Source organism: Malaclemys terrapin, chromosome 3, assembly GCF_027887155.1.
Source record: "Malaclemys terrapin pileata isolate rMalTer1 chromosome 3, rMalTer1.hap1, whole genome shotgun sequence".
NCBI lineage: Eukaryota > Metazoa > Chordata > Testudines > Emydidae > Malaclemys > Malaclemys terrapin.
The window spans coordinates 74,975,257-75,002,805 of NC_071507.1; the positions used below are offsets into that span (position 1 = coordinate 74,975,257).

Here is a 27,549-nt window from a genome sequence, read left to right on the forward strand (position 1 = left end):
TTCCTAATGAGTATTCCTAATGTATTTCACATCAAATGGACTTTAAAGCACAGAGAAAGCGGACAGGTACTGTCGACCAAATTCTGATCTTGCACTCTTGTAAATCAGTAGTAGCTCTATGAAAATCAGTGGGATTACACTGGCATAACGTAGAAGAATCTGGCCCTGTATGTCATTGCTGTACAGCTAGTCAAATTCTGCTCTGGTTTGCACTGGTGTAACTCTGCAATATTTCCACTAAGTCAATTTTGTTCCTATAGTTTTCACTAGGTTTAAATCAATGGAACCGGGAGCAGAAATTGATTCTTAAGAAGTATTCTGTGGAGAGCGTAAGGCTACTTCATCTTAATAAAATACCTGTCGTATGCACCAACACCAATAGCTAGTTGCTAAGAAAAGGCATAATAAATGCAAGAGCCATAATGCGGTATACGGTAACAGGAATGATCTTATAAATATTTTGTTCACAAATAGTTCACAGCATAGCAATTTGAGACTTACAAAGCCAAGGCCAAAGGAGGAAAGTGAACTCCTGTGGAAAACACCATAGCATTTTTATAAGGGTTTTTAGTAATGTTATTTTCTTTTACAATTTGTCTGATAGTTAGGATTTTTAAAATATGTGGTATTGGTGGTTAGGAAATGAGGTAAATAATATGTAAAAAATACATCAGAAAGTCACTATGCTCCTGAGATTTTGTAATGATCTAGGCAACGTCTTCTGAATCAGCAAAACCTGACACTAGCAGACCCTTTCAAATGGCAATTTAAAACAATTGGATAAATAATTGTCAGGCTACCAAGCACCAAAAAGTTTCCAGTGACAGAGATGTCAACGGAAGACATCTAATCAATCAATTGAGGTTAGTGGGAATCACTGGATATTCAGCACTTTTGAAAAACAGGCAGATTTTAGAACCCTAACTTTAGGCTCCTATTTTTGAAAATATTGGTAACAGTTTACAATAACCACTCAACTCTCTGTATGGCCTGTAAAACTGCAGCATTCAGAAGTACTTTCACGCAACTTTTGCGAAAGCCTCATGCAGTGAAACAACTTTCTGACTTTGTTTGATTTTTTTAGTCTCAGATAAATCATAGCACAGACTAATGTCACATTATTTCATCTCACTTGTGGCCACGTTCTCTAACTCCTGCAGGTTTGTATTACATTTTTTATTCCTTCACGCTTCACTGATAATCTGCCTGTTCTGAGCAGCCATCCTTCTGGCTATAGGTATTGTTCAGGAACAGTTGCATGAATAGGAGAGGGGGAACAGGAAATACAATAATAACTTAAGTAAAGATGAGCAAAAAGCAAACAGACTTACTGTTAGCATATCATCACATTTCATATCTGGCATATCTCCATCTTCACTCTTGTTGTAGAATTTACGGAAAAAATTGAATGCCACTACTGTGTACAAGTAGACTACCACTGCCAGTAATCCCACTGTTAAAACAAGCTAGAAGAGAGAATTATATGATGTATGTATTAACACCATGAAAACATGCAGTGCAATTTTCTTATATGATGGGGAAAAGAAAGAAATAACAAACTACATTTATTGGCGAAGATTAAACTCACTTTATTCACCCCCATTTCTTTCCCCCTCCTGAATCTGGCATTTTAAAAAGCAATTTTTGTTTTATTTTAGTAAAATACTGGTGTATTTTATGCAATGTTAGAGCATTTAAATTGGCTCATGAATGTTAAAATGTTCCTAGAACTTTGAGGCAAAAAAATATATATATATAAATTAGCAAAAATGTAAATTCATATCCATACCGATATGTGTTTACAAACAAACAGAAAAGAAGATATTTCTATTCTGTAAGCTTAAAAAATACATTCCTGTTTCCTAGTTATAATATCAGTGCAGGTCACAAGTACATTCCAATGCAATTATTAAATGAAATACCCAATGTCTGGGAAATTAAAATGGTTGTAAGTCAATTCTGTGTACATACAGCAGGTTTTGAGTTTGTCAGATACTCACTTTGAGCTTCTATTCAAGGATCTCAAAGTACTTTATGAACAACGATGATGTAAGCTTTAAACCTATCTACCATGGATTTTAATTATTATTCCCATTACATAGAATGGGAAGCTGAGATAGAGAAAGCTTAAGTGACTTGCCCAAGGTCACAAAGCAAGTATGCTGCAAAATAAGAAAAAGCCTCTAGAATCTTATATATATATATATAGAGAGAGAGAGAGAGAGAGAGAGAGAGAGAGAGAGTGCTGAATATTATATATATCATAGAACTGGAAGGGACCTCGAAAGGTCGAGTCCAGCCCCCTGCCTTCACTAGCAGGACCAAGTACTGATTTTTGCCCCAGATCCCTAAGTGGACCCCCTCACAACCCTGGGTTTAGCAGGCCAATGCTCAAACCATTGAGTTTCCCCCCCCTAATTTCCTTGGCTTTTAATAAATATGTGGAAGAGTAGAAAATATGAGATCTTTGCTTTTGTTTTTGAAATTTTAAATGAGCAAATTTTTAATGCATGGAAGACAAAATTTTCTGGAGTCTAGAAGTTAAAACCAGCTTTAGATTTACTGACCAATTCGATTTAAGCGTATGCTTTGATCAATCTGTAAATCAATGCCACTATTTGAAAGTGTTACTTCATCTCCATGCACTTCAACTTTGATGCAAAACTACACTTCAGAAGCAAATTGTACAGACCCAACTTGCAAAATTTGGTGCATCTTGGAGTTCATGTAGAAAAGTGACATTTAAAAAGTTTGCTATCTAGCTTAATGATAATTTTATAGTGACACAGTTTCAGTTATACCTGGGGGATCCTAGAAAAAACAGCACATTAATATTAGTATAATATCTCCTTTCATAAGTGGCAATAAATCCCCCCAAGTCCTCAATTGCTACAGCATTAAAATATTGCCTTGAGCCAGATGAAAAGTAGTTAGAAGTGAATTACAATTTCCTGCAGCAAATATTCGAAAAAAATGAATATTTTAACAAATAATTTTCATAACTACCTAACTTATGAAGTACTATATCACTTTACATTCCATGTACTTAATTTGTAGAGGCTTCATGTAAAAGCTACAGATCTGCTGAATCATATCTGGACATTTAAAAGGACTTGCGTCTGGAAGGCTAAAATTTGACCAACCTAAAGTGCACATAACTCAGCTTTGCAAATCTCTCCAAACATGCATGCATCAGCCTTGCAAAATTCTACCTGCCCATTGGTCAAGGACAACTATTTTTATTTTTTTTTGGACAGGCAAGTAAAAGATCATACTTTTTCTGTATCGTTAGTTGTCATTGTAATGGGCAAACAAATAGATATTGTTCTTTCCTTGGTAAATATGAGTCATAGTGAATGAAAAAACTTAGCACTGGTTTGTAATTGTCAAGTTGAAACCAGAGCACGGTTTGCTTTTCTAGCATATAAATTATCATTGTTTGCAACCTTTAAAAAAAAATAATTTTCTAGGCCCTGCAGCTTTTCCAGGTCAGTGTTCTCCAGCCTTCTAATTCTGTTGACGAACCTCCCCTCCCAGCATCCCAAGAACCCTATTGCTTCACTCTCAAATATTTAGTTCTGCAGACAGACTTGGTGAGCTCCATAGAGTAGAGTTTGAAAATCCCTTTTTTAGGTAAGAAACCTGATTAATAGCTTGTCAATGTGTGCAAATAAGCAGGACTCTCTCCTGCCCTTAAATATGGGGGTGGGGGGGTGCCTCATTGCATAATTTAGACTATAAGCAGTGCCTATAAAATTGGTGATATGGACAACATAGCTGAGGGCAGGATTCACCTTGCATCTAATAGCTACTCACATCACACTCATTCACACAGATGAAGAGCTTGCTAAAGACTTACATTCCGATTGCATGAATTTGCTTAAAATAAAGCATAGTAGTCCATTTCTACAAATCACTCAACAATAAAATTGGAGCCAGACAGATGCAGTTTAAATTGAAATTTTTGTGATGCAAACTGCAGTCTGCCAGCTGATGAGTTACTAACAGCAAAATCATGGAATGCTGTTTTTTTGTGGTTTACATTGCTGTGGTCCAAATCACATCTAGTCAACTTGAACAGTGTTGTGTTTTGTCAACAACAAAAAACAGTGACTAATTTATCAGAATCTTTAATCCTAATGTGCATTGTAGGTGAAATTAACCCAAGCTCAAAGGGCCGTATGTAAAGAATAAGCCATGCTTAAACTCTGCATTAAGGTACAAAATTTCAGCCCAGCCTCAAAACCTGTTTAATTTAGCTCGGAGCTGGATATAGCCATGGCTGGGGAGGAAAAGAAGGCTACTGAGTAAATACATTACCATTCTATGGCTATTAATACAGCTCAGACTGTAGTAGCCATTGGAGTTCTAACACACCCTCTGCACAGGGAGGCATAATGGAAGGATCCATGTAGCAGCAGATCCTCTGGCCCTCTCTCTGCTTCACCCCTAGCTTGGTGGTACACAGGGTGACACTGCAGAGCAAGCTTCCAAATCCTATCCTATCCCTCCTTGTGTAGCAACTCAGCTGATGCAGTTCTGCTAGGATGGTGTCTGCACCCAGAGGACGGCCTGTATTTGCCCTGAACTAAATGCTTGTGTGGGCCTTTTGCACTGGTTAGACTTTCAACCTTGAAGCATAGGAGTGCTGCTATAACAGAACTAAATTGACAGTAAAATTTGGTTATTTTCTTCAATATATGTCTGAAATATAACTTTGGATATCATGATTATCCTCCAGCCCAGCTTCCTCATCAATACAAGACTAAACTTTGCAATTAAAGAACATTTCTCCTTTCCATCCTTGAGAAAAGTTTCCTCCAGTCAGTTTGAATTCAGGCATGGGATGAACCTTCCTTTAGCAAAAAAGGGAGAGGGAGATGAAGCTTGATACCTGTTTGCCATTGTGGGTTACTGACGACAGAATAGTTCGTAGTGTCTTGAATCCCATTGCAATGTCAAGGAGATGAGCAGCAAAGAAAAAGTTGTTGTAATGGCCGAGGATTGACATAGTCATATACCAGGCTAGGTAAAGAAAAGACTATTAGGGAAAAAAGAGAGAGAATTGCATTAGGAAAATAGGAAATGAAATCTACAGCCTTTGAGTAATAACCAGTCTTACCTTAGTCACAAAGTAAAAGAGAGAATTATATTAGAGCTCAAACTTGCCTTTCTGTTGGGTATTCAGGTATGGTGGTTTACTACAGTGACGCTTGCTAGAGCTGGTTAGGAGTTTGCCGACAAAATGTTTTTTGTCGAAAATGGCAATTTGTCAAAACTCAAACCTATTCACAGGAAAGAGTAAGTTTTGCCAAATTTTTCAACTTGAAATTTTTTTGAAGAAGTGAATTTCAAAATTCTCCTAACATTTAGTTGCAACATTCTCCAATCAAAAAAAAAAAATTGTTCTTCTGATTCCAAATTACTTTTTGTTCAGAAATGTAAGCAAAATATAGTAAAGAAAATATAGAAAAATTTAAAATGGTTGAAACAGAAATGAAATATTTTGAAATTATCAAAACAAAAAGTTTTGATTGACCTGAACCATTATTTATTTATGGATTTTCAGTTTGCAAAAATTTTGAGATTTTTATTTTTCATCCCAATGTGGGACAGGAAATTTTTTCAGTAACCTGAGAATTGTTATGGGACAGGAAAATCACTTCCCACAAAGCTTTAATGTTTGGATGTTTAAAGAAGGACTAACCTTAGAACAGGCTTGAAAACACGTGGATATTTATAAAATAAGTATAGGTTTGTCAGGGTTTTAATTTTTATTCTGAATGCTGTTGTTGCAGATATTTATGAGGGAATAAGAGCTTGTAACTCCACAACCCAACTATGTATGAGATCATAGCATTTTGCTCTGAAATGGTCAGGATTATAATTTCACTTTAGCATTCAGCAAGAGAAATAGATGGAATCTGAGGGAAGAAATATCTTTCATAGTTGGCAATAGAGGTAAGAAAAAGTATGAGAAATATACAAGAAAATGGACACGTAGGCGGGCTTACCTTCAATCCAGCACTGGTCATGCCACTGCTTTGGTTTATCTTCAATTTCACATCAAACAAACCATCACATCTGTTTTTTTCACAGTACTGCTCCCCTTCTAAGTGTGGTTTATTACCATAAAATAACACTCCAAACCTTCCAGCCCTCTTCTCTGGGCTCATTTAGTTCTTTCAATTTATGATGGACTTTAGCATCCATATAACCCTCCCTCTAGACTCAAAAGTCTTTCCAGTCCTTAATCAGCACTTCCTCTTGCTTATAATTCTCCCTTCAGGCTCACAGTCCTATGCACCCCTCTTACATCAGTGGTCTCTTGTTCCCTGCAGGTTCCTAAGCCTGGGACCGCAGGAGAAACTGTCACCTGCCCTTTCCCAGTAAGCTCCCACCCCAAACCCAGACCCAGCAGGCCTGTTTCTGAGTCACCAGTTTCCCATCCTTTGCATTCATTCCCTTCATCTGGGGAGGTGACTAGGCCTGGGATGGGGGAGGCTGATCCCTAACACTCAAAGGTCAAACTCACCCTGTGCCAGGATATAATTTGAACGTCTGGTATACTGAAAGGTTGGGTATTATTTTAACATGGAAATGAAGAGGAGTAGAGTTAATAAATCATATTCTGTGCCAAATCCTACTTCCAGATATACTAGTGTAAATCCAGAGTAACTCCACTGAAATCAACTATTGCTATCTGTACTTGTTCTAGTAATTCTCAGTGGCTACACATATAAAATGGAAATAGATCTAAGCCTGGCATGAGAAATTGTGATTAAAGTTGATACCCACACTAAAATAATTCAGATTCACTCTTTTCTTATTTTCACAAAATATCACACACAAATTTTTGTAAGTTTCTATGCACAACAGAGGTACACAAAAACAAATCAGAGAAAGACCCAACTGAACTCTATTCAAGTCAAGGAAGTTTCTGCAGATTTTTACCGTGTAACTGAGAAGGGAGTTTGGCTTCCTGTCCAAGTTCACAGGTCAGGATTAAAGAGCAATATTACCTCCCGTATCAGATTAGTAAATTGTTATCAGTAGCACACAGAAGTAATCAGACCTCATACATTTCAACCAGTTCCTCATGCTTAGAGCTCTGTTTTATTTTACTAAACATGTAGTAAAATGAACTTACATTATCAGTGAAAACAACTCCTAATTTCCACATCTGATACTTTACGTCAATGGAATTTAGCCTGCAAAAAAAGTAGATGTATATAAAAGCTGAGTGAGAAATCACACAGCATCCATTCTACCATAAGTGCATTATCCTGTAGGTATAATAAGCTACAATTGTCCTGTTTCTCCTAAAGTTGAAAAGAATAGTAGAATTTATATAGAGAACATGCTGTTATTGTGGGATGTTCCTATCTGAAACAGAAGCAGGAAAATGTTTAGATGAACAAATCTCATGTGTCTTTGTCCTACTGAAACCAGGGATGAGGGCTATTGAAAGAAAGGGTTATAAAGATACGAGAAATGAAGCTGGGAAATTGGTGAGGGAGGGAGATGAGAGGGTTTAATCATGGAGGAGAGCAAATTTAGTATGTTTAACAACAGCAGCAGCAACAAAATGAACGTCAACTCTCTATGGATTAGATTGTGCCATTCTGGCATAGCCCTGCACTGGGGGCAGTGTGGAGCTCCATGCCTGCCAGAGAAGCATAACAGAAACTATCTCAGAGAGGCACAATGCCTCTCAGAGTTCCCCAGTACACAGGGGCATCACGCAAACTGTTACACACCACTTTAAGGGTTACAGCATGTAGCTTCTCTATCAGGCCAGCCAGTTCCACTGGTCAGCTCAGCTTCCCAATACTCTCCACTCTCTGGCCCCTTAAGGCAACTTAAGCTATGAGGGAAGGAATTAGGCAACAGTTCCTTCATTGATTTGAGTGCCAGGGTTGTCATTCTGTCCAATCATTAGAAGAGCAAAGAAAATTCTTTACTTCCTTCTTTACCACTACACACCCATTAAAGGCTAAGTCAGAATCTAGTCTATACTTGTATGTTGCATCCCATTCTCCCCACTCATTGTCTGTCTTTGTCTATTTTACTCAAAGTTTAGTCTTAACACTCCATAAAACAGGGACTAGGTCTTCTGTGTTTGTAGAGCTCCCAGCACACCTTGGGTTCTATTGCAATCTAAATAGTAATGATTGTGTTAAAACAGACACACACACACGAGAGATTTAAAATTAGGGATATTCATAGATAAAAATGAAATATTCTCTCAGAAATCTACACCTGTTAGTATTTTAGTAAAATTATTTCCAAGGAATTTTCAATTACAATTAGCATTCTATTACCAGTAAAAATTATTGTATACACACTCTGCAGTATTTACTCATTTGCTGTATTGCTACCAGTTGCTGGCCGTCTTCATAAGAATGGCCATACTGGGTCCATCTAGCCCAGTATCCTGCCAGGTGCTTCAGAGGGAATAAACAGCAGAGGTAATCATCAAGTGATCCATCCCCTCTCATGCTGTCCTTCTACCATTCAACCCCTTCAGTGGCCCAGCATCACTTACCCATGACCACTATGCTTCCTCCTCCTCTCTTTCTTTCCCCTCAGATTGATTCTTTCTTCTTACTCCAACAATCTCTTCCTCTCAACCCTGATACTTCTTCCCCCCAAAAGACCCCAAAACTTAAAGCTACATTTTTCATAATACAAATAAACCATTTTTTGTAAATAGGTGAGACAAGGAACTATCACGAGTCGTCACCATGGCTGCTTGCTTGGACATTAAGCCCTGTTACATGTTGAGACACTTTTTGGTTCTTTATCTTTATGGAGTGGAAACTATTTGAGCTGTCTGTGAAGTGTTTAGCAGAAATAGACCCTATTCTGATTGGGGACTTTTTGAACAATTATAATTAGATAATTATATTAAAATATTATCCCCCTTCCCCATGCAATTGTGAGTGAATTAAATGCTCCTTCAAATAAAGAGCAAATAACAATGATTAGTGTTAGGTATAGTGTAGACAGGTGTAGTGCCCTTGTCATCTCAGATTGTGCAGTGGTTCTCTGATGGCTGCTTATGAGAGTTTACCTAAGGCCACTAACATAACGTAATCTATTCGGGGCTTAAACTCAGGTCTCCCAAGGTTAGAGTAGGTTTTGTTAGATTCTCAATTTCATGGACAGAACAATTCATCAAAAATAAAAAAATCTCTCTGCTTTGTTTAAATGTTTACCATTCAGAGAAGATTTTGCCATCAAATCAGTTGAACTTCCATTAGAAGTATTATTATTTATATAGCACCATAAGTCTACAAGGAGATTTACAGGTCAATAAAAAGGCAGAAGACAGTTCTATCTTACGTGCACTGGTATAAATCAGTAGTTATTCCACAGAAGTCAATGAAGTAACAAGGATATGAAACCTGTGTTAAGTGTGATCAGAATTAGGACAACAGTCTCTGTCCAAAGGAACTTACAACGTATTTTAATTGTGATTACGTTGATTTTACTTATAAAAATGCCAGTTACTTAACACAGAGGAATTGTAAAGTTGGTGGTTGTCTGGATTAGTGGAAAATTTGTCCTTTGCACTCATTCTCACACTACTATTATAATACATACTTTTCACTATATAAATTTCACTCTACCACAGAAATGGTTTAGATGATACAGTAAATCATATACTGTATTAACTCTCATTTAGTATCTTGCCACACGCAAACACCCATTGATTTCCATAGGACAGCTCACTGTGAGAAGTGGCACCATTGGGTTTTTAATAAACAATCTCTGCTGACAGAAATAGAAATAGTTTTAACACAGAGAAAAGCATGGCCTAGTAGGCCACACATAGGGACTAAGAGTATTTGAGTCCTAACCCCAGTTTTACTACTGATTTGGTGTGTGGTCTTAAGCAAGTTCATTGACCTCTCTGTGATTCAGTTTCCCCATTTGCATACTACATATCCAGTTCACAGTACTCGAAATCATGTGAAAATTAATGTTTTTAAGCAAAATACAAATGTTATTAATTTTTTAAAAGACCGTGTTATTACTTATCTTCATACCCATAGCAATTTGTTTTCCATATCATCTCTTTACCCTATTTATTTCAAGTTTGCACATTACTTGATACAGTTGACAAAATTAATAGAATGTTATAATATAAAATTTACACAGGGCATGCTATTGCAGATGCAAATCAAAAGGGAAAACTTGTATGGTTATTAGTGCCCCTTGGAATATTATTGGCTAAGTTCACATTGTGTTCAATAGCCTTCTTGGCTAGAAAAGTTTTGTATAATGTAACTTTTTCTCCCCAGGACAAGCAAATTATGGTGTCTTTGTATCTGACCACCTCCAAACTGCTTAATGAGATCTCAAGTGTCTGTCATACTTGAATGCACATTTGTTGTCTGAAACATTCAAAAAGAATAAGCAATTGTTGCACTCCTATGGGTACGAGAGCATCCTTGAACAGTACTTCTGACACAGGCCTAGAAGCAGACAGCTTTAGACGACTCTACCTGGAGGGAAAAAATAGATTCCTCTGTGGACTAGTTATTTTGGGTCTTGAGTCCTCCAATTCAGATGACTGCCTGAGAGTACTCTACACCTTATTACAGTGAGGCAACAATGGAAGGGTATTAGTCTAGATTCTGCTGCCATTTACCCTGGTGAAATTCTGAGCAACTCCATTAAATATGTTTTGAACATATCCTTCAAAACTACAAGACTTGACCCCTGCAGAGGAGAAGAGCTGGACCCTATCTTGACTGATCAAAATAACATATTGCAGTTTGTCTGTTGGGATGTGATCTGTTCTCCTTTCACAGTTGAAATATAAAATCTAAGAGCCAATATTATGGTTCAAAGCTGTTCAACTGATATACAGCCTGGTCTCTTGTAGTTTCCAGACCATAAACTGCAAGGTGACACTCCAACCCTAAACTGGATGAAGAAATAGGAACAGTAGAACCAAAAGGTACCACCACCATCTGAGGACAATGTATTTACAAATAACTCTCTTCACTGAGTGAAGATGCTACAACAATATACCATGTAGGTATACCTGTAGGAGCTGCATTCTTAGCTTCACAAAAGGGGTGACAATGATACAGGAAGGCCATCAGAACACATACTGTTATTTAAGATCTGACTATTCCTACTAGTTGACCTATTGACTTAACAATGGCTTTTCTTAAGCTCTCAAGTTATCTTGCTGAAGAAAAGCAGAATTCACTTTAGAGTCTATAATTGCTCCCAGAAAAGTTAACACTTATGTTGTTTATCCGGATATCTAATTTCCTGAATAGAAACCAAGTATGTGAAGGACATGGATTATTCTTTGAGGCAAACAAGCTCTGATGATACAGATGTCAAAATAAGGGCGTACCAGGAGCTCGCTATGATAAACTGTTTTCAATTCCAGACACTTTGGGTTGGATTTTAACCTTACAATCCAGCTCAATTAAGGAGCAGCATGTAGTTGAGCAGAAGCAGGGAACAAACCAGACTGACATTCAAATGCCTAATCATTCCCTGCTTTTCTCTTGCTTGGGGCAGGAGGTGGCATGGGGTGGAGTAAGCTGTGCCATTCCACTTTCCACTCCATTCCACTCTGCATCAGTTCAGCTGTACATAGCCCCGCCCACTCCCTGTCAAACTGCAGGAGTGGAAGTAGCAGCCTAATGGCAAGGTGGGTAGCCTGAACAAGGGAGTAAGCAGCTCCTTACATCCCCCTTACTTTTCTGCATGGGCATGCACCCACAGAGGGCATGCACCTCACTCCTGACGCCAAGGTAAAACTTGAGGCTCTGCAGATATGGAACACTTAACTAAAAGGGGCTGTTGCCCAGTTAGAACATAGGATACCTACTGTGTGAATCCTAAAGGTTGGGAGCACTGAACCAGTCCTAAAGGAGGGGATTATGCAGACCCTAGAAGCACCATTCAGAACTGGATGCTTCTGATAACTTAGTGAGTACACCTCTCAAAATGCCCCTCCGTTTAGTCCCAAAGTTACCTACATTTCAGAAAAATTTGGTGTCCTCTCACTTTTCACGTTGACATTTTTTTTTACATCAGAAGTAAAGAATCAAGAAAAAGAGGTTACAAAAGCATTATTTACATTACATGAATGAATCCTACAGCATTTTAGATTACTGAGTGAATAATTTGGTTTCCCTCATTTTGGGTCTTTTTTACAAACTGCACCCCACATTTGGGCCTTGGCAGGTCAAGAGGCATTCTCTTTAATCCTGGAGGATCTGGTATTTTAAGACGACCGAGTTTTGGAGGATAAGGAAAGTAATGGCAGTAAAAACTTCAATTGCTTCAAGTCTTGTGTCCCTCTACTCTTCCTGCCTAGGATGTATCATTGGATTAACAGATACTAGAGACTTTTCATGAGTAGAACAGAACTCAGTCACTTTCTTGAGGTGTATGGGAGACAGACAAAGTGGAGACCAAGTAAGATCTTTCTGTCCGCTACTGACTTGGAAAGTCATTAGAGTTTTTTGGGTTCTGGATTAGGGTGGTTACTCTTTTTGGTTTGTATTAGGGGTGACCTATTTGTGCTTAATGGTTGTATGTATATTTGAGAACACATTTGGTTGCTCACAGTCTTTTCATTCCTGTATTGCTATACTTTTGATGTGGTAACAATTAAAACACCTTACATTTTATAAAACAGATTAAGAGCTAAGTCTTCTCTACAACTTTGTTTTTCTAAGAATCATTATCACCACATTATCTAATAATTTCCTTAGTTAGAGAGTGAAATGGCATTATGAAATGATGGAAAAAATAGTTCTAAAATCCCCTCAAATGCAGTAAAGTAGAAACTAGGACCGGTTGTGATGTTAATTTTTAAAAATTTCAGAATGCTTAGATTGGTGGCTAGTATGCAAATACCACATGAACAATTAACTGCTTCAAAATAGTTGCAGGATTTCTAAGACACAATGTATAACTGAACAAATGCACAAATCTACAACTCCATTAAGAAAACAGTTAAGTTGGCACTTTCACCTTAGTTTCAAGAGAACATTTGCCTAAACACTATGGAACACAAAAACACTATGGCATCAAGAGAGCCAAGTCTGCAATTGCGGGGATGTCACAGGTCATAGTACTGATGAACTGGCAGAGTAGTGCCCTAGCAGTTGTACAGAACCTGCCTGCACTATGTTTGGCAACCGCCTGTGCTATTAGTCCACCACCTTCAAAGCACCAATATAGTCACAGTTTCTTTAAAGGTCCACTTCATTCAGCTACTACAAGCAAAAGGTTTTTCTTTTCCAAATACTACATTTGTTTTCCTTCTCAGGAAGTCTACTGATGCTGTAATGTTAACTGGAATTAGAACTCTGAACTTTTCTGCCTGAATCATCTTAATGTGCATTTATAAAAACTGTTCAAAGCACCTACAGGGAAGCACCAATTGCAGATTTATAAAAACAAGTTAGATTGGGGTGCCGGATCCTTCATAAAAGTGGAGGGCCCATGAGGCCCCACCGCTTCTGTGGCCCCACCTATACCCCATGGCTCTACCTGCCGATCAGTCCAGAAGCCGGGTAAGGTAAGAGCCACCGAGGGGGCCCGGGCTACTGTGGGGAGCCCCGGACCCTCCACACGACCTGGGCAGGGAGCCCAAGAGCAGCCCCCAGCCCATGTTCCCCCCAGCCCCGGGATGCACCACTCAGGGCAGGTGGAGGGTCTGGGACTCCCCACACTGTCCCAGGCCCCCTGGGCTGCTCTTACCTTGGCCTGGCTGCTGCTCTGAGGCCCCACCCTCTGGCCAGGCCAGAAGCTGGAGCCTGGCCGGGGTAACGGCTACCTGGGTCACTGTGGGGAGCCCAGACCCTTCACCTGCCTTGGCTGGGGGGCCCGAGAGCAGCTCCCAGGCCATTTCTCCACCACCCAGGGCACTTACCTTACTGCCTGCCTGGGGGGCAAGGCCACAGGTGAAAGAGGAGGGGAAGGGGGCCAGGGCCTGTTCCACCTCTGCCCCCACCTTCCGGCACCACTGGGTTAGACAAACACCTGCCAGGGATGGTCTAGATAATATTAGTCCTGAATCACTGGAAAGGGACTGGACTAGATGACTTATCGAAGTCCCTTCCAATCTTATATTTCTCTGATTATATAAGCGGTAACAAGATACAGCAAGATACAGCCCCAAATCCACATTGATAGCCTTTGTTCTGCTACGGCCATGAACAGTCTAGGTGTTTCCTAAAGGGTTTTGTTCTCTGAAGGCAGAACAGCAATCCTCAACATACATCCAGAGAATGGAATCTCTGGTCCTTATTGATAATATGAGGTTCAGGAAAAAATGCAGGTAAGTGTACAGTCTGATTTATGTGGAAGTCAGAGTCTACTCTGGGGATGAACTTAGGTTATAGTCACAATGATGGAATACAGTTGTGGGTCAGCCATAAGGGCCACCAGCTCACCTTACCCGTCTCGCCAATGTGATGGCTACTAAGAAGGTGACTTTGATAGACAAATGGTAAAGTGAGCATGTTACTAGTGGTATCATTAAACAACTACAACATATATTTGATGGCAACCCCATCCTGAAAGAAATTTTTCCTAACCCCTCCCGCCCTCCCCCCATTTCTGGCCTTCAAACAAGCCCCCACCCTCTCCAAGTTCATCATCAGAAGCAAGATCCCCACAGACCAGGACAACAATCTGTAACCTCACTAACCCCTCTTTGTCCTATGACTGCAGAGGTGTTAACAGGCCTCTCTACCTTGAATGGTCCCTTACAATATGCGCTAACTATTTCTGCTAAACAATCTGTTCCACCTTGCATTTTGCTGATATGCTGGGAGTTCCTTTCCCAGACCTGAAGAAGAGCTCTGTGTGGCTCAAAAACTTGTCTCTCTCATCAACAGAAGTTGAGAAATAAAAGTCGAGAAAAAAATAAAATAAAAGATCCAATAAAAGATATTACCTTACCCACCTTGTCTCTTTAATATCCTGGGACTGACGCAGCTACAACTACACTGCATAAAGCCAATTAAGCAAAGTTTCCAAGACTACACATCTAATTTTCTAGATTATACAGCATTCATGGCATTGTCTATTAACAACATGTCATTTCTTTTCACTTGTTTTTAAAATTGGAATGTATGATATACCACACTGTCCATTTTTTCTGCTGATTCGTATTGCAGGAACCATCAAATGAAGATAATAAAATTTCCAGCACTGCTATCATTAGGCCTTATTAAAACAATGGCCATATTATGCATTCAAACACTAATATAACAAAATAAATCCACAGCCATAAAATAATTTGCTGTTCTATGACTTCTCTGTCTACTGTACCTCTCTAACTTCTGTTTGTCCAGGACATTCACTAAATCATAAAATCAAGAACATTTATCATGTACAGAATAAGCATAAAAGTCTGCGCCTTGCTGTTTCCTCACGGGGCTGCTCCACCCCTGCTCCGCCTGAGGCCTCGCCCCCAAGGGCCCTGCCCTCACTCCGCCCCCCAGATCCGACTCCCGCTCTGTCCCCACCCCTCAAGGCCCCCACTAACCTGCCGTTCTCCCCGAGCTGCCAAACAGCTGATTGGGGGTGCCGCTAAACAGCTGTAGCTGGTGGACGCTGAGCACCTGCTATTTTTTTCCCTGGGTGCTCCAGCCCTATAGCACCCATGGAATCAGCGCCTCTGAAGCACGGCCACAACATTCAAACCTAGATAACAAATGTCAAATGCTTGATTTTCATTTATACACAAAACCAGAAGGAAGTACTTACACCGCAGATAAGGAGCTATCTTTCTTCGGCTTCTTTTTTTCTCGGGCATCGCTAAAATCCAGAGCAGCCTTGTCCATTCCTAGTAACTCACTGATTCGGTCCCGGCCATAGAACTCCCCGTATTTATCCATAACCTAAAGATTAGAGGAATGTTTAACACAATCAGTTGGGTGGGAGAATGGTCATGTTTTCATTACTCTGATTATTCTTTTACATCTGATTAAATAAGATATAATTGTTTCCATCTTAAAATAAGTTACTCGAAATATGCTTAATATATCTGGTTAAAAAAAACCTCGTTAACAGGACTAACAGTTGAAAGTGAGTTTCAGTGAATTCCAGCTAATACCCAAAAATATTATATCTATGCTTACAAATATTCTGCCCCTTTCACAAAATATCTGCAAACATTAAAATAGCTGGACATGAACAATTACAGGATGTAACCAGTCCCCTATCATTTCCGAATACTTCATTACTCACTCTTATCCCACAAGATTTACTTATTTGTAACCTTTGTAAAATATACCCACAGGAAAACATTAGAGATTACAGGCACATAACTGAATAAGAAATAGTGTATAGTCGCCTAAGAAATTGTATAGTCGCTTAATATTTTGTGGTTTAGATCTCGGTGGATATTTTTTGTACATTTTGAGACTTTTTTTTTTTTGGTATATGCATAAAAACAGCTCTGCATTATGGTGACTTAGGCAGTACCCTGGGGAGCAGAAAAAGTGTGTAAAACAAAGAACCCTTCCTTAAAACACTGCATTTTGCCTTTAAGACACTCACGTCTGTTCAGAGTATTTCTCTACCCCAGCATACTAAAGCAGGCATTCTACAGTCTGATTGAAAACATAATCCTTTCTTTTTCCCCTCAGCTTTCCATTGGCTACTTTTTAATAAATTTTCATTTATGAGCTCCTGATTAGCCTTCCTAGACAACTTTAGTGCAGACTTTCGCTATCTATCTATCTCCCAACAACCCCTTCAAATATACAAATGGCATCTTCCTCAGCAAGGCTAACAAAACATAATTTTTTAGCCAAGGTAATAATTATTACAAGCCAAAAAAGTGAGAAATATTTTAAAAGTCAATTTCTGATAAATTTTCAATAAAAAACATTACTCCTGTGAAATCAGTGGAGTCACACTGGTATGAAGCCTGTGTGACAGACAGAAAACTGACCCAACAACTTTAAAACTCCTTTTTTGATCTTTATCAAACTCCTTAGAAAGATTTTTTTCCTGTGATGATATTGAGATCTATAAAATTGTCAGGAAGATCAGGTTTTATTCGTGGAAACTGGAGAAGTGGTTGACAGTAATATTTATAAGAAACTAGCATCAATGTTCATATTTAAGCAGCACAACTCCTTAATGTTATCTATCTGTTGATGGATAATCTTCTATAAATAAGTAGACACATACAAAAACATATGGTTGCGTGTATGTAATATACACACACACAAAATTTCACATGCATCTTACATTTCTGATTTTTATTTAAAAAGGCAAATAGACTTATAAACTTATAGACCTTAAGGTCATAAGGGACCATCATGAGCTCTAAATTATGTGGAACAAATTTTCAAAATTAATTGCCCAACTTGTATGCAAAAAATGTGTAACTACATGCACAAAGTGGGTGAGGAATTTAAAATAGTGTAGAATGGTAGACACGATAATCTACAGTATATAAGCATATATATATTTTAGAGAAATGTACCATCTTCTATTACACCAAAAATCAGCACAAAATTCCAATAAACTTAGAAAAAACTGAAAAATAATCAAGCCTATTGAAAAACAATATAAAGCATTACCTTTCTTTTAACAAACTTATCCCAATAGTTGTTAGGAAATGATCTGAAAAATATAGATGAGAAAAGATACTTTGAGGATTATTGTTGTACCGAGTAAGTATAAAAAAAATAACAAGAACGAGAAAATGCACATACATTGGTCTGGTCTTGCAATCCATAGACAGACAATTCCTGTTGAAGGCAGTGAAGTTCTCCTATGTATGGGCTCCAGAAACATTGTTGGAAAGTGATGTAGAATTCCTATATCTGCAGGGTTAACTAAATCAAATACAGAGCGTACCTAGCTGGAAATTAAAATGTTGCCATAAAAATGATGGTGGTATTCGCCCTGTCTAATGTGCAGAGTTTATAAGGCTTGATCTTTCTCCGTCAACATCCACATTAAGCCATTAGAGAACACTGTGATATGCTATGGGCTCACTTATCATCATTATTATTTATATCTATTATTTGAACTACCATAGCACCCCAGACACTGTACAAACATTGAATAAAAAGACAGCTTTGCAGATGTTTACGGGGGCAGGAGGAGCTTCTCCTAAGCATGAGGGGCAGCATGGGAGAAAGGACAAAGGTGCTTGTTTCAAAATTTAACAAGTGGGAATTAGAGGCATGATTAGAGTGGGAACTGACATTTCAGTATTGAATGACAGATAACAGGAATGTAAGGGATTGATGGTAAAGAGTCTTAAAAGTGAGGACCAAGAGCTTCTCTTTGACGTGATAGAGAAGGGGGAGAGCCAGTAGAGGGATTCAAAGAGAAGGGTGACATGGCCAATGCAATAGCACAAGAGAATGATCCTTGCCAAATCATTCTGAATGGATATAAACGGGGAAGGATTACATTTGCCAAGTCCAGAGAAAAGGCTGTTGCAATTACTGAGATGTGAGATGAGAGCTTGGACAAGAGTTTCAGTTCTGTAAATGGATAAGAAAAGCCATATCTTTCATATGTTATGCAGAAAGAATCAATAAGATGTAGACATCCTGGATGTGAGGACCTACAGAGAGGTCCAAATCAAAGATTAAGCCCGGGTTATGGGCTGGGGTGACAGGCAAGATGACAGGTGGTGTTGTCCATGGCTAGACATCCACTAAGATATCTTGAAAGAAACCGGTGCAGAGAGAGCAGTGGAGGAGGGGAGGGTCTGAGGAGACACAGGTAGCAAAAAGGTGGCTGGGATTGTGGACATGTAATTCAATTAATTTGGAGAAGTAGAGTTGTTTAGCTAGGAAGATGGCAGCACTGAGAGGAAGGAATGAATTTGTAATGGAGGAAGTAAGTATGGTCACAAGATTTCTGGTAGTGATGCTCTGTGGGAACAGGAGTGAAAGACATCCTTCATATGTAAATGAAACACAGCTATACTAAATGCATCTGCCTCATCTGGAACAGAAATTTTTGTAACCACAAATGTCATGGATCACTTCTAATTCGGGATACAAGTCAGAAGAGGAATGCACTCTGTAAATCTAGCAGAAATCATAACTGTCCCCTCAATGTAGGGCCTCAGCACATCACCTTGTCAACCAGTGGGCAATCTTTGCTTAATATTCAATTCAGTTCTATGTCTATCTATGTATACATGCATTTAGAGGGTCAACCACTGTAGTATCTAGGTGACAAATACAAGAATTTAAGCTTCAGCATTTACTGTGCAGGACTGCATGCTCACCTAACCTGCTGATGTTGTATGCCATGTGATGTCTTTTCTTTTGGGTGGAACTCTATTGGGAGTGGAGAGTACTTTGGTTCATGATAGAGTTAGGTTAAGTGATGAGACTGCACTGCTCTGAAGGAGGAAAGGTCAACCTGATGTAGGAAGTTCCACAGTTAGACTTTTTCTCTGAAAATGAGTTGTCTCTAGATCATATTAGCCTTGTTTTGGATATCAGTGTACCTGTTGATCACAATGTTTGTTGAATGGGAGAGGGAGAGGTGATCCATTAGGCAGTTGATCTCTCCCCCACAAGAGACTTTAAAGATGAGAACTAAGAAAAGCAACTACAAGAAAATAAAACAATATATAACAAATGGGAAAAAGGGTAAATTGATAGCAATGAATATAAATTAGAAGCTAGCAATTGTAGAAAATTGATAAGGGAAGGAAAAAGACACAAAGAGAAATCAATTGACTATCAGATGCTGGGAATAGGTGATGGGGGATGGATCACTTGATGTTTACCTGTTCTGTTCATTTCCTCTGGGGCACCTGGCATTGGTCACTGTTGGAAGACACTGGGCTAGATGATACTGGGCTAGATGGACCTTTGGTCTGACCCGGTATGGCTGTTCTTATGTTCAGAGCAAGAACAATAAGAAGTTTAAGTATATTAAGAACAAAAATGAGCCTAACAATGATATTGATCCATTGCTCTATGGAAATGATTGAATTGTCAATAATATTATTTAAAAAGTCAGAAGTATTGAATACATATTTCTGATTTGTGTTTGGGAAAAAACCAGATTATGTATTCAGACCATAAAAAGATGATGACATACTTTCCATTCCATTGGAAACACAGGAGGATATTAAACAGCAACTACTAATGTTAGATGTTTTTAAGTCAACAGAACCAGATAGCTTGCATCCAATAGCTTTAGAAGAACTGGCGGAAGAGCTCTCTGGACTGCTAATGTTTATTTTCAATTAGTCTTTGTACACTGAGGAAGTTCCAAAGGATTGTAGGAAAGCTAATGTTGTGCCAATATTTAAAAAGGGTAAGCAGGTAATTATAGGCCTGTCAATCTGACATCAATTCCAGGCAAGATAATAGAACGGCTGATATGGGACTCGATTAGTAAAGAATTAAAGGAGGGTTATAGAATCAATGCCAGTCCAACATGGGTCTGGTTCTTGACCCTGTGCTATTTAACATTTTTATCAGTGACCTGGAAGAAAACATAAAATTATCACTGATAAAGTCTGAAAATGACACAAGGATTGGGGAAGTCATAAATCATGAAGAATACAGGTCCCTAACACAGAGAATCTGGATTGTCAAGTAAGCTGAGTGCAAATAAACAATATGCATTTCAATATGGTCAAAGGTAAAGTCATACCTCTAGGAACAAAGCCTGCAAGCTATACTTACAGGATAGGGACTCTAACCTGGGAAGCAGCGACTGTGAAAAAGACTTCAGGCTTATGGTGGATAATCAGCTTAACCTGAGCTACTAGAGTGATTATATGGCCAAAAGGGCTAATATAACTCTTGGGTGTGTAAACTGGGGATATTAATTAGGAATAGAAAGATAATATTACTTCAGCATTTGGCACTGATGTGACTGCAACTGGAACACGGTCCAATTTTGGTGTTCAAGAAGGAAGCTGAAAAATTAGGGGGGGTTCAGTGAAAAGCCACATAAATTATTAAAGGTCTGGAAAACATTGCCTTATGGTGAAGGACCATAAGAAATCAATCTATTTAGTTTATCAAGGAGATGGTTCTGAGGTGACTCCATCACAGTCTATGGGTATGTCTACTTAGTGATAAAAAAAAAGAAGGAAATCGATCGCACTGAGTTTCAGAGCCCAGGTCAGCTGACTCGGGCTCACAGGGTCAGGCTGTAAGGCTATACAACTGCAGTGTAGACATTCGAGCTCAGGCTGGAGCCCAGGCACTGAAACCCCACAAGGGGAGAAGGGTCTCAGAGCCCAGGCTCCAGCCCAAGCTCAAATGTCTACATTGCAATTTTATAGCCCCAGAGTCTGAGCCCTGTGAGCTCAAGTCAGCTGACCCAGGCCAGACACAGCCATGTCACAGATCTTTCATTGCACTGTAGACATATCTTATAAGCACCTACACGGGGAATAGAAATTTGATAATAGAAGCCTCTTCAATCTAGCAGAAAAACATATAAAAAGATCTTATAGCTGGATACCAAAGCTAGGCAAATTCAGACTCAAAATAAAGCACAGATTTTTAACAACAAGGTTAATTAACCTTTGGGACAAACCATGAGGTTTGTGGTGGATCCTCCACCACCGCAAATTTTAAATCAAGATTAAACAGAAATAAATTCAGCGAAGTCCTTGGCCTGAGATTGGACAAATGATCAGGGAGGAGTATAAAAATATTGCTCAGGCATGCAGGAGTGAAATCAGGAAGGCCAAATCACACTTGGAGTTGCAGCTAGCAAGAGATGCTAAGAGTAACAAGAAGGGTTTCTTCAGCTATGTTAGCAACAAGAAGAAAGTCAAGGAAAGTGTGGGCCCCTTACTGAATGAGGGAGGCAACCTAGTGACCGAGGATGTGGAAAAAGCTAACGTACTCAATGCTTTTTTTACCTCTGTCTTCACGAACAAGGTCAGCTCCCAGACTGCTGCACTGGGCAGCACAATATGGGGAGAAGGTGACCAGCCCTCTGTGGAGAAAGAAGTGGTTCGGGACTATTTAGAAAAACTGGACGTGCACAAGTCCATGGGGCTGGATGCGCTGCATCCGAGGGTGCTAAAGGAGTTGGCGGATGAGATTGCAGAGCCATTAGCCATTATTTTTGAAAGCTCATGGCGATCGGGGGAGGTCCCAGGTGACTGGAAAAAGGCTAATGTAGTACCTATCTTTAAAAAAGGGAAGGAGGAGGATCCGGGGAACTACAGGCCAGTCAGCCTCACCTCAGTCCCTGGAAAAATCATGGAGCAGGTCCTCAAGGAATCAATTCTGAAACACTTAGAGGAGAGGAAAGTGATCAGGAACAGTTAGCATGGATTCACCAAGGGGAAGTCGTGCCTGACTAACCTAATTGCCTTCTATGATGAGATAACTGGCTCTGTGGATGAGGGGAAAGCAGTGGATGTGTTATTCCTTGACTTTAGCAAAGCTTTTGATACGGTCTCCCACAGTATTCTTGCCGCCAAGTTAAAGAAGTATGGGCTGGATGAATGGACTGTAAGGTGGATAGAAAGCTGACTAGATCGTCGGGCTCAACAGGTAGTGATCAATGGCTCCATGTCTAGTTGGCAGCCGGTTTCAAGGGGAGTGCCCCAAGGGTCGGTCCTGGGGCCGGTTTTGTTTAATATCTTTATCAATGATCTGGAGGATGGTGTGGACTGCACTCTCAGCAAGTTTGCAGATGACACTAAACTAGGAGGTGTGGTAGATACAGTAGAGGGTAGGGATCGGATACAAAGGGACCTAGACAAATTAGAGGATTGGGCCAAAAAAAACCTGATGAGGTTCAACAAGGACAAGTGCAGAGTCCTGCACTTAGGACGGAAGAATCCCATGCACTGCTACAGACTAGGGACCGAATGGCTAGGTAGCAGTTCTGCAGAAAAGGACCTAGGGGTCCCAGTGGACAAGAAGCTGGATATGAGTCAACAGTGTGCTCTTGTTGCCAAGAAGGCTAATGGCATTTTGGGCTGTATAAGTAGGGGCATTGCCAGCAGATCGAGGAACATGATCATTCCCCTTTATTCGACATTGGTGAGGCCTCATCTGGAGTACTGTGTCCAGTTTTGGGCCCCACACTACAAGAAGGATGTGGAAAAATTGGAAAGAGTCCAGCGGAGGGCAACAAAAATGATTAGGGGTCTGGAGCACATGACTTATGAGGAGAGGCTGAGGGAACTGGGATTGTTTAGTCTCCAGAAGAGAAGAATGAGGGGGGATTTGATAGCAGCCTTCAACTACCTGAAGGGGGGTTCCAAAGAGGATGGAGCTCGGCTGTTCTCAGTGGTGGCAGATGACAGAACAAGGAGCAATGGTCTCAAGTTGCAGTGGGGGAGGTCCAGATTGGATATTAGGAAACACTATTTCACTAGGAGGGTGGTGAAGCACTGGAATGCGTTACCTAGGGAGGTGGTGGAGTCTCCTTCCTTGGAGGTTTTTAAGGCCTGGCTTGACAAAGCCCTGGCTGGGATGATTTAGTTGGGAATTGGTCCTGCTTTGAGCAGGGGGTTGGACTAGATGACCTCTTGAGGTCCCTTCCAACCCTGATATTCTATGATTCTATGAGTTATGCAGGAGGTCAAACTAGATGATCACAATGATCATTTCTGGCCTCACAATTTATTAATAAGAACTTGAACTGGCCCTGATACTCAACGGGGAAACCAGGATATTAGGAAGATCACTAGCATGACATGTTACTCTTATGCTTAGGAGACAGACAGCTGTACTTTGGACTAATTGCCATGTCAATGCAGCTTCCAACAGCTCTAGGAAACAGGTATTGCAGCACTGTAACCTTGAATTAGCAAAGGGGGTGATCTCTGTGATCAGGTTAACCAGGAGTGGGCTGAGTTTTCTTCTTACCTGATGGTATAAAAACAAGTTCCCAGCCTCTTTATCAATTTGGATACGATGGTGTAAAATTAGGTTAAGTGTGCCTTAACATCTGAGCATCTCCGCCACAGTACTTGGACTAGTGTTCTCAACTGAAGGAGCTGTCACAGCCATGAGCCTCTGCTAGATCTTTGAAATAATTTCATCTACTCACTACCATTGTCTTCTTCATCCAGACATGGACAGAAACACTTTTCTACCTCTCACAAGCAAGAAGACTGAAGACTGTCAATTATTGATCTATGTCTGTGTTACTTCCCTGCTGGATTACTGTAATGAGTTCTACATAGCAGAATCATAGAATCATAAGACTGGAAGGGACCTTGAGAGGTGATCTACTCCAGTCCCCTGCACTCAAGGCAGGGCTAAGTATTATTTTCAAATGCCTGTCCTCTGAGTGAGATAGACACACAGGAATATATTACTGTACTTCAAGTCCCTGTGTGCTGCACATGGGTCCCATTGCATTTTAAGTATTTGGCACTCATTTTCAAAGCCCTTAAAGAAACCAGGGGCCCAACCACCTCAAGAACTGCTCTTTCTTTGCTAAGACCTTCCCCTCAATAGAGGTAGCAATAAACTAACATGTAAGCTCTCTCTTTCTCTCTGAAAACAATTAACACAAGAAACCCACAAAGGAACAGAGAAGAGAGTCCTACTTGGATGATAAAGGGAATTTTAATTCTTCCATTGATGACTACGTTTCATGATGATTGGCACACTACAAATAGATACATCACTGTATCTAACCTTCTGTTTACCACCATTCACCTTTCTATTTTCATATCCCTCAATTCCTTTCTCCTGTTATCTTCTCTTTCCCCCACGTCGTCCTCTTTCTGGACCCTTTTTAAATGTATTTTTCCCTTTGCTCACCTCTTCTCTTCACTCTTCCCCGCTTTTATATATGTTACCCTTTTCTAGTATCTTCCTACCACTTCCTTTGTTTTATTTTCTTTCATTCTTGACCTCCAGACTATTGAACACTCTGTCTGTAACCTACCAAGAGCCAGAAACTACTCTCCAGTTCTGGAGAGAGGCAGGCCACACCAGAGGAAGCTCTGTAGCTTTTTAATAACATCTGAACAATTTTATTATTAGATATCTGAGTTTTCCAGATACTGTATATGTCTTCAAGTGTTATTCTTATTCAGTTGAACAATGCAAATAAAGTTCCTGTTATAACCAGTTAATTCTCTTTTTAAAAAACATAATGAGAAAATCAAGTATTCTGAGAAAGCAACATCTGTTTCTATTTCTCACTCTTTTTACTCTGCACCACAGTACATTGCAGTCTGAAGGCAGATGTTAGCTAGCTTCATTGTGTGTGTCAAATTGAAGGTTTTTTTTCCCAACCTGAAGAAGCTTTATTTTGTGTGCATGTTTTTGCCCAATATTTTTCTACAGTTGTGTGTCATGGTACAATGTTAGCGCAACTGTGATAAACTGGGAAATAACTTTTATGTTTCATGACTATGGTACATACCTCTGTGTCTGTGTTTATGATGAGTTACTTGTTATAGAATTAGCTAAAAAGAGGTTGTTAAAGCAACCAGATGGGAAAGATAAAACTATGATAGAGCACTCAGAATAGCCAGTTTTATAGCTGTGAAGAGGTGACTCCTCAGCCCCGATGACACAGCTCGTTTGCCAAGGTTAAGAAGAGAGAGTTCCAAAAAACCCACTAAGCCACCGAGGCCTGGACAAGGTTGGGAGGTTAATGAGTGGCTAAAGCCGGCCCTGGAAGTGTGAGCGAGAGCTGACAGGCTGGCAAGGGAACACAGGAAGACAGAGAAAGCCTGCTGTGAGCAGGACAGTCTGTTTTCTCCCAGTAAAAGTGGGGGATTAGCTGGGATGAAGGGAGTTTACAAAAATCTGGCAAGGAAAGACTGTTGTGTAATACCCATGCCATTTACTGTTTCTACACTTTGCTCTGCATGCTTTTGTGCCTTTGGGGGAATGAATAAATAATACTTTGTTTGGAAGGCATTGTTTCTGAGTTGCTTTAGTCAACTTGACTGATCACAGGTCCCCGGAGCGAAAGGGCGAAAGGTGTCAAATTGAGTTGGGTGTCAACACAGTTAGGGTTGACGTCCAGAGACCCAGACCCAGAGTGGATGGACCATGTGGTTCTGCCCAGAATGAGTTGCAGGAACCTGGGCCTGTCACCTGAGGGGCACACTCAAGGCGGTCTAAAAGGTTCCAAAGTGCAGTTCACCCAGTATCTGTGGCAGTCGCATTTGTTCATAAATATAATACTTACCAACGTGAACTTTATTGTGCCTTGGTTTTTTTGCAGGGCAAGTCATTTCAGATTCAGGCCCTCAGAACACAGACTAATAATCATGATATACAATAATTCCTACAGATGCTTACAGTCTATTGGATTATTTTGCTGGAAGCCTAATCCCCATCGCCATCGTTTACTTCTGAGAAACTTGAGAGCTAGCTATATACAATGTGTGTATTCCAGAAAATTCTGTACACAGCTATAAAAGCTAAAGTAAAAACACTCACTGTGTGTTGATGACGAGTCTGTCCCACTGCCCTTTAATATCATCTTCTGAAGGCTGTTCTGTAATGTACAGCCCATCAAATTCCAATTTCCTTGCAACTTCCTTTTCACGCTTAAAAATAACCAGTGGAACCTGCAATAGAAAAATAAACATATTAAAAATTAGTTCAAAATCAGTGACAGCTCTGGGAGCTGCTATCTTTTAAGAACAGCTAACTGCTTATAAAAATTGAATGCACAGATTGAATGAAGCTAAACCAGCAATCAGAAGGAAAAATTGCATACTACACATAAGCTACAGTAGTCTTTCAAACAGTCAAGTATTTGACTAATGCCAGGAACCTGGGTATGTATAGATGAAGGAGGCCCAGATCCTTCAGTGCCATGCAATGACTTTGCACTGCACTGTTTCAGTACTGTGGCCATTAACCCAAGAAGGCTCAGACAAATGCCAGGGGGATCATATGGTGGCATAGAGCCAATATAAGGGTTTGTAGACCACACACCTTCCCTGCTGTCAGCATAGCAGGGTGAAAAGGGGCATGGCTAAAAAGTGAGCAGCACATTGGGCATGCTCCTATGTCAGGCTCATCTGGGGTTGCATAGGGTTACCATACATCCGGATTTCCCCAGACATGTCCGGCTTTTTGGTCCTCAAATCCCCGTCCAAGGGGAATTTTCAAAAAGCTGGACATGTCCAGGGAAATAGAGAGGCATAAGCCAGGGGCCACCTGGCCCCAGCACGACCCGCCGGGATCGCAGCGCAGCCCAGCCGCCCCGGCTACATTGTAGTGAGCTCAGGCGGGGCGAGGGAGAGGGCGCAGATGCAGAAGGTGGCGGAGGGGCCGCTGCTGCCCCCGCAGGCCGGGCAGACTGCGCGCCCCAGCCAAGCCCGCAGGACCACAGGGAGGCCAGGCCCAGCCAGCGGCTCGGGCTTCCCCCGCGGGCGGGGACCCCCCGGCCACTGGGTAACTCTTCCTGTGGCCCCAGGGCCGCGGGAGCTGTTTCCAGCGGGGAACGTGTTCGGCGGCGGCAGGAAGGAGGCTGTGGCGCGGGGCGGGAGTGTGGTGTATGCCTGGGCTGCAGGGACCCGCGCCGTCCCGGTTGCCGCTGAGCATCCGAAGCCTCCGCCAGGCAGAGGCTGCT

The 27,549-nt window shown here is 40.5% G+C and overlaps 1 protein-coding gene across 1 annotated transcript in view; it reads right to left on the reverse strand.

Annotated features, from left to right (window-relative positions):
* The window catches only part of RYR2 (ryanodine receptor 2), a 687,809-nt gene that overhangs the window by 21,433 nt on the left and 638,827 nt on the right, over window positions 1–27,549 (reverse strand). Inside the window, exons 96-101 of the mRNA XM_054022704.1 lie at window positions 26,406–26,536; window positions 17,598–17,640; window positions 15,769–15,902; window positions 7,151–7,211; window positions 4,895–5,041; window positions 1,332–1,466 (exon numbers count right to left, since the gene is read on the reverse strand). Coding sequence (XP_053878679.1) covers window positions 1,332–1,466; window positions 4,895–5,041; window positions 7,151–7,211; window positions 15,769–15,902; window positions 17,598–17,640; window positions 26,406–26,536 — 651 coding nt within the window. The remainder of the gene's footprint in view (window positions 1–1,331; window positions 1,467–4,894; window positions 5,042–7,150; window positions 7,212–15,768; window positions 15,903–17,597; window positions 17,641–26,405; window positions 26,537–27,549) is intronic.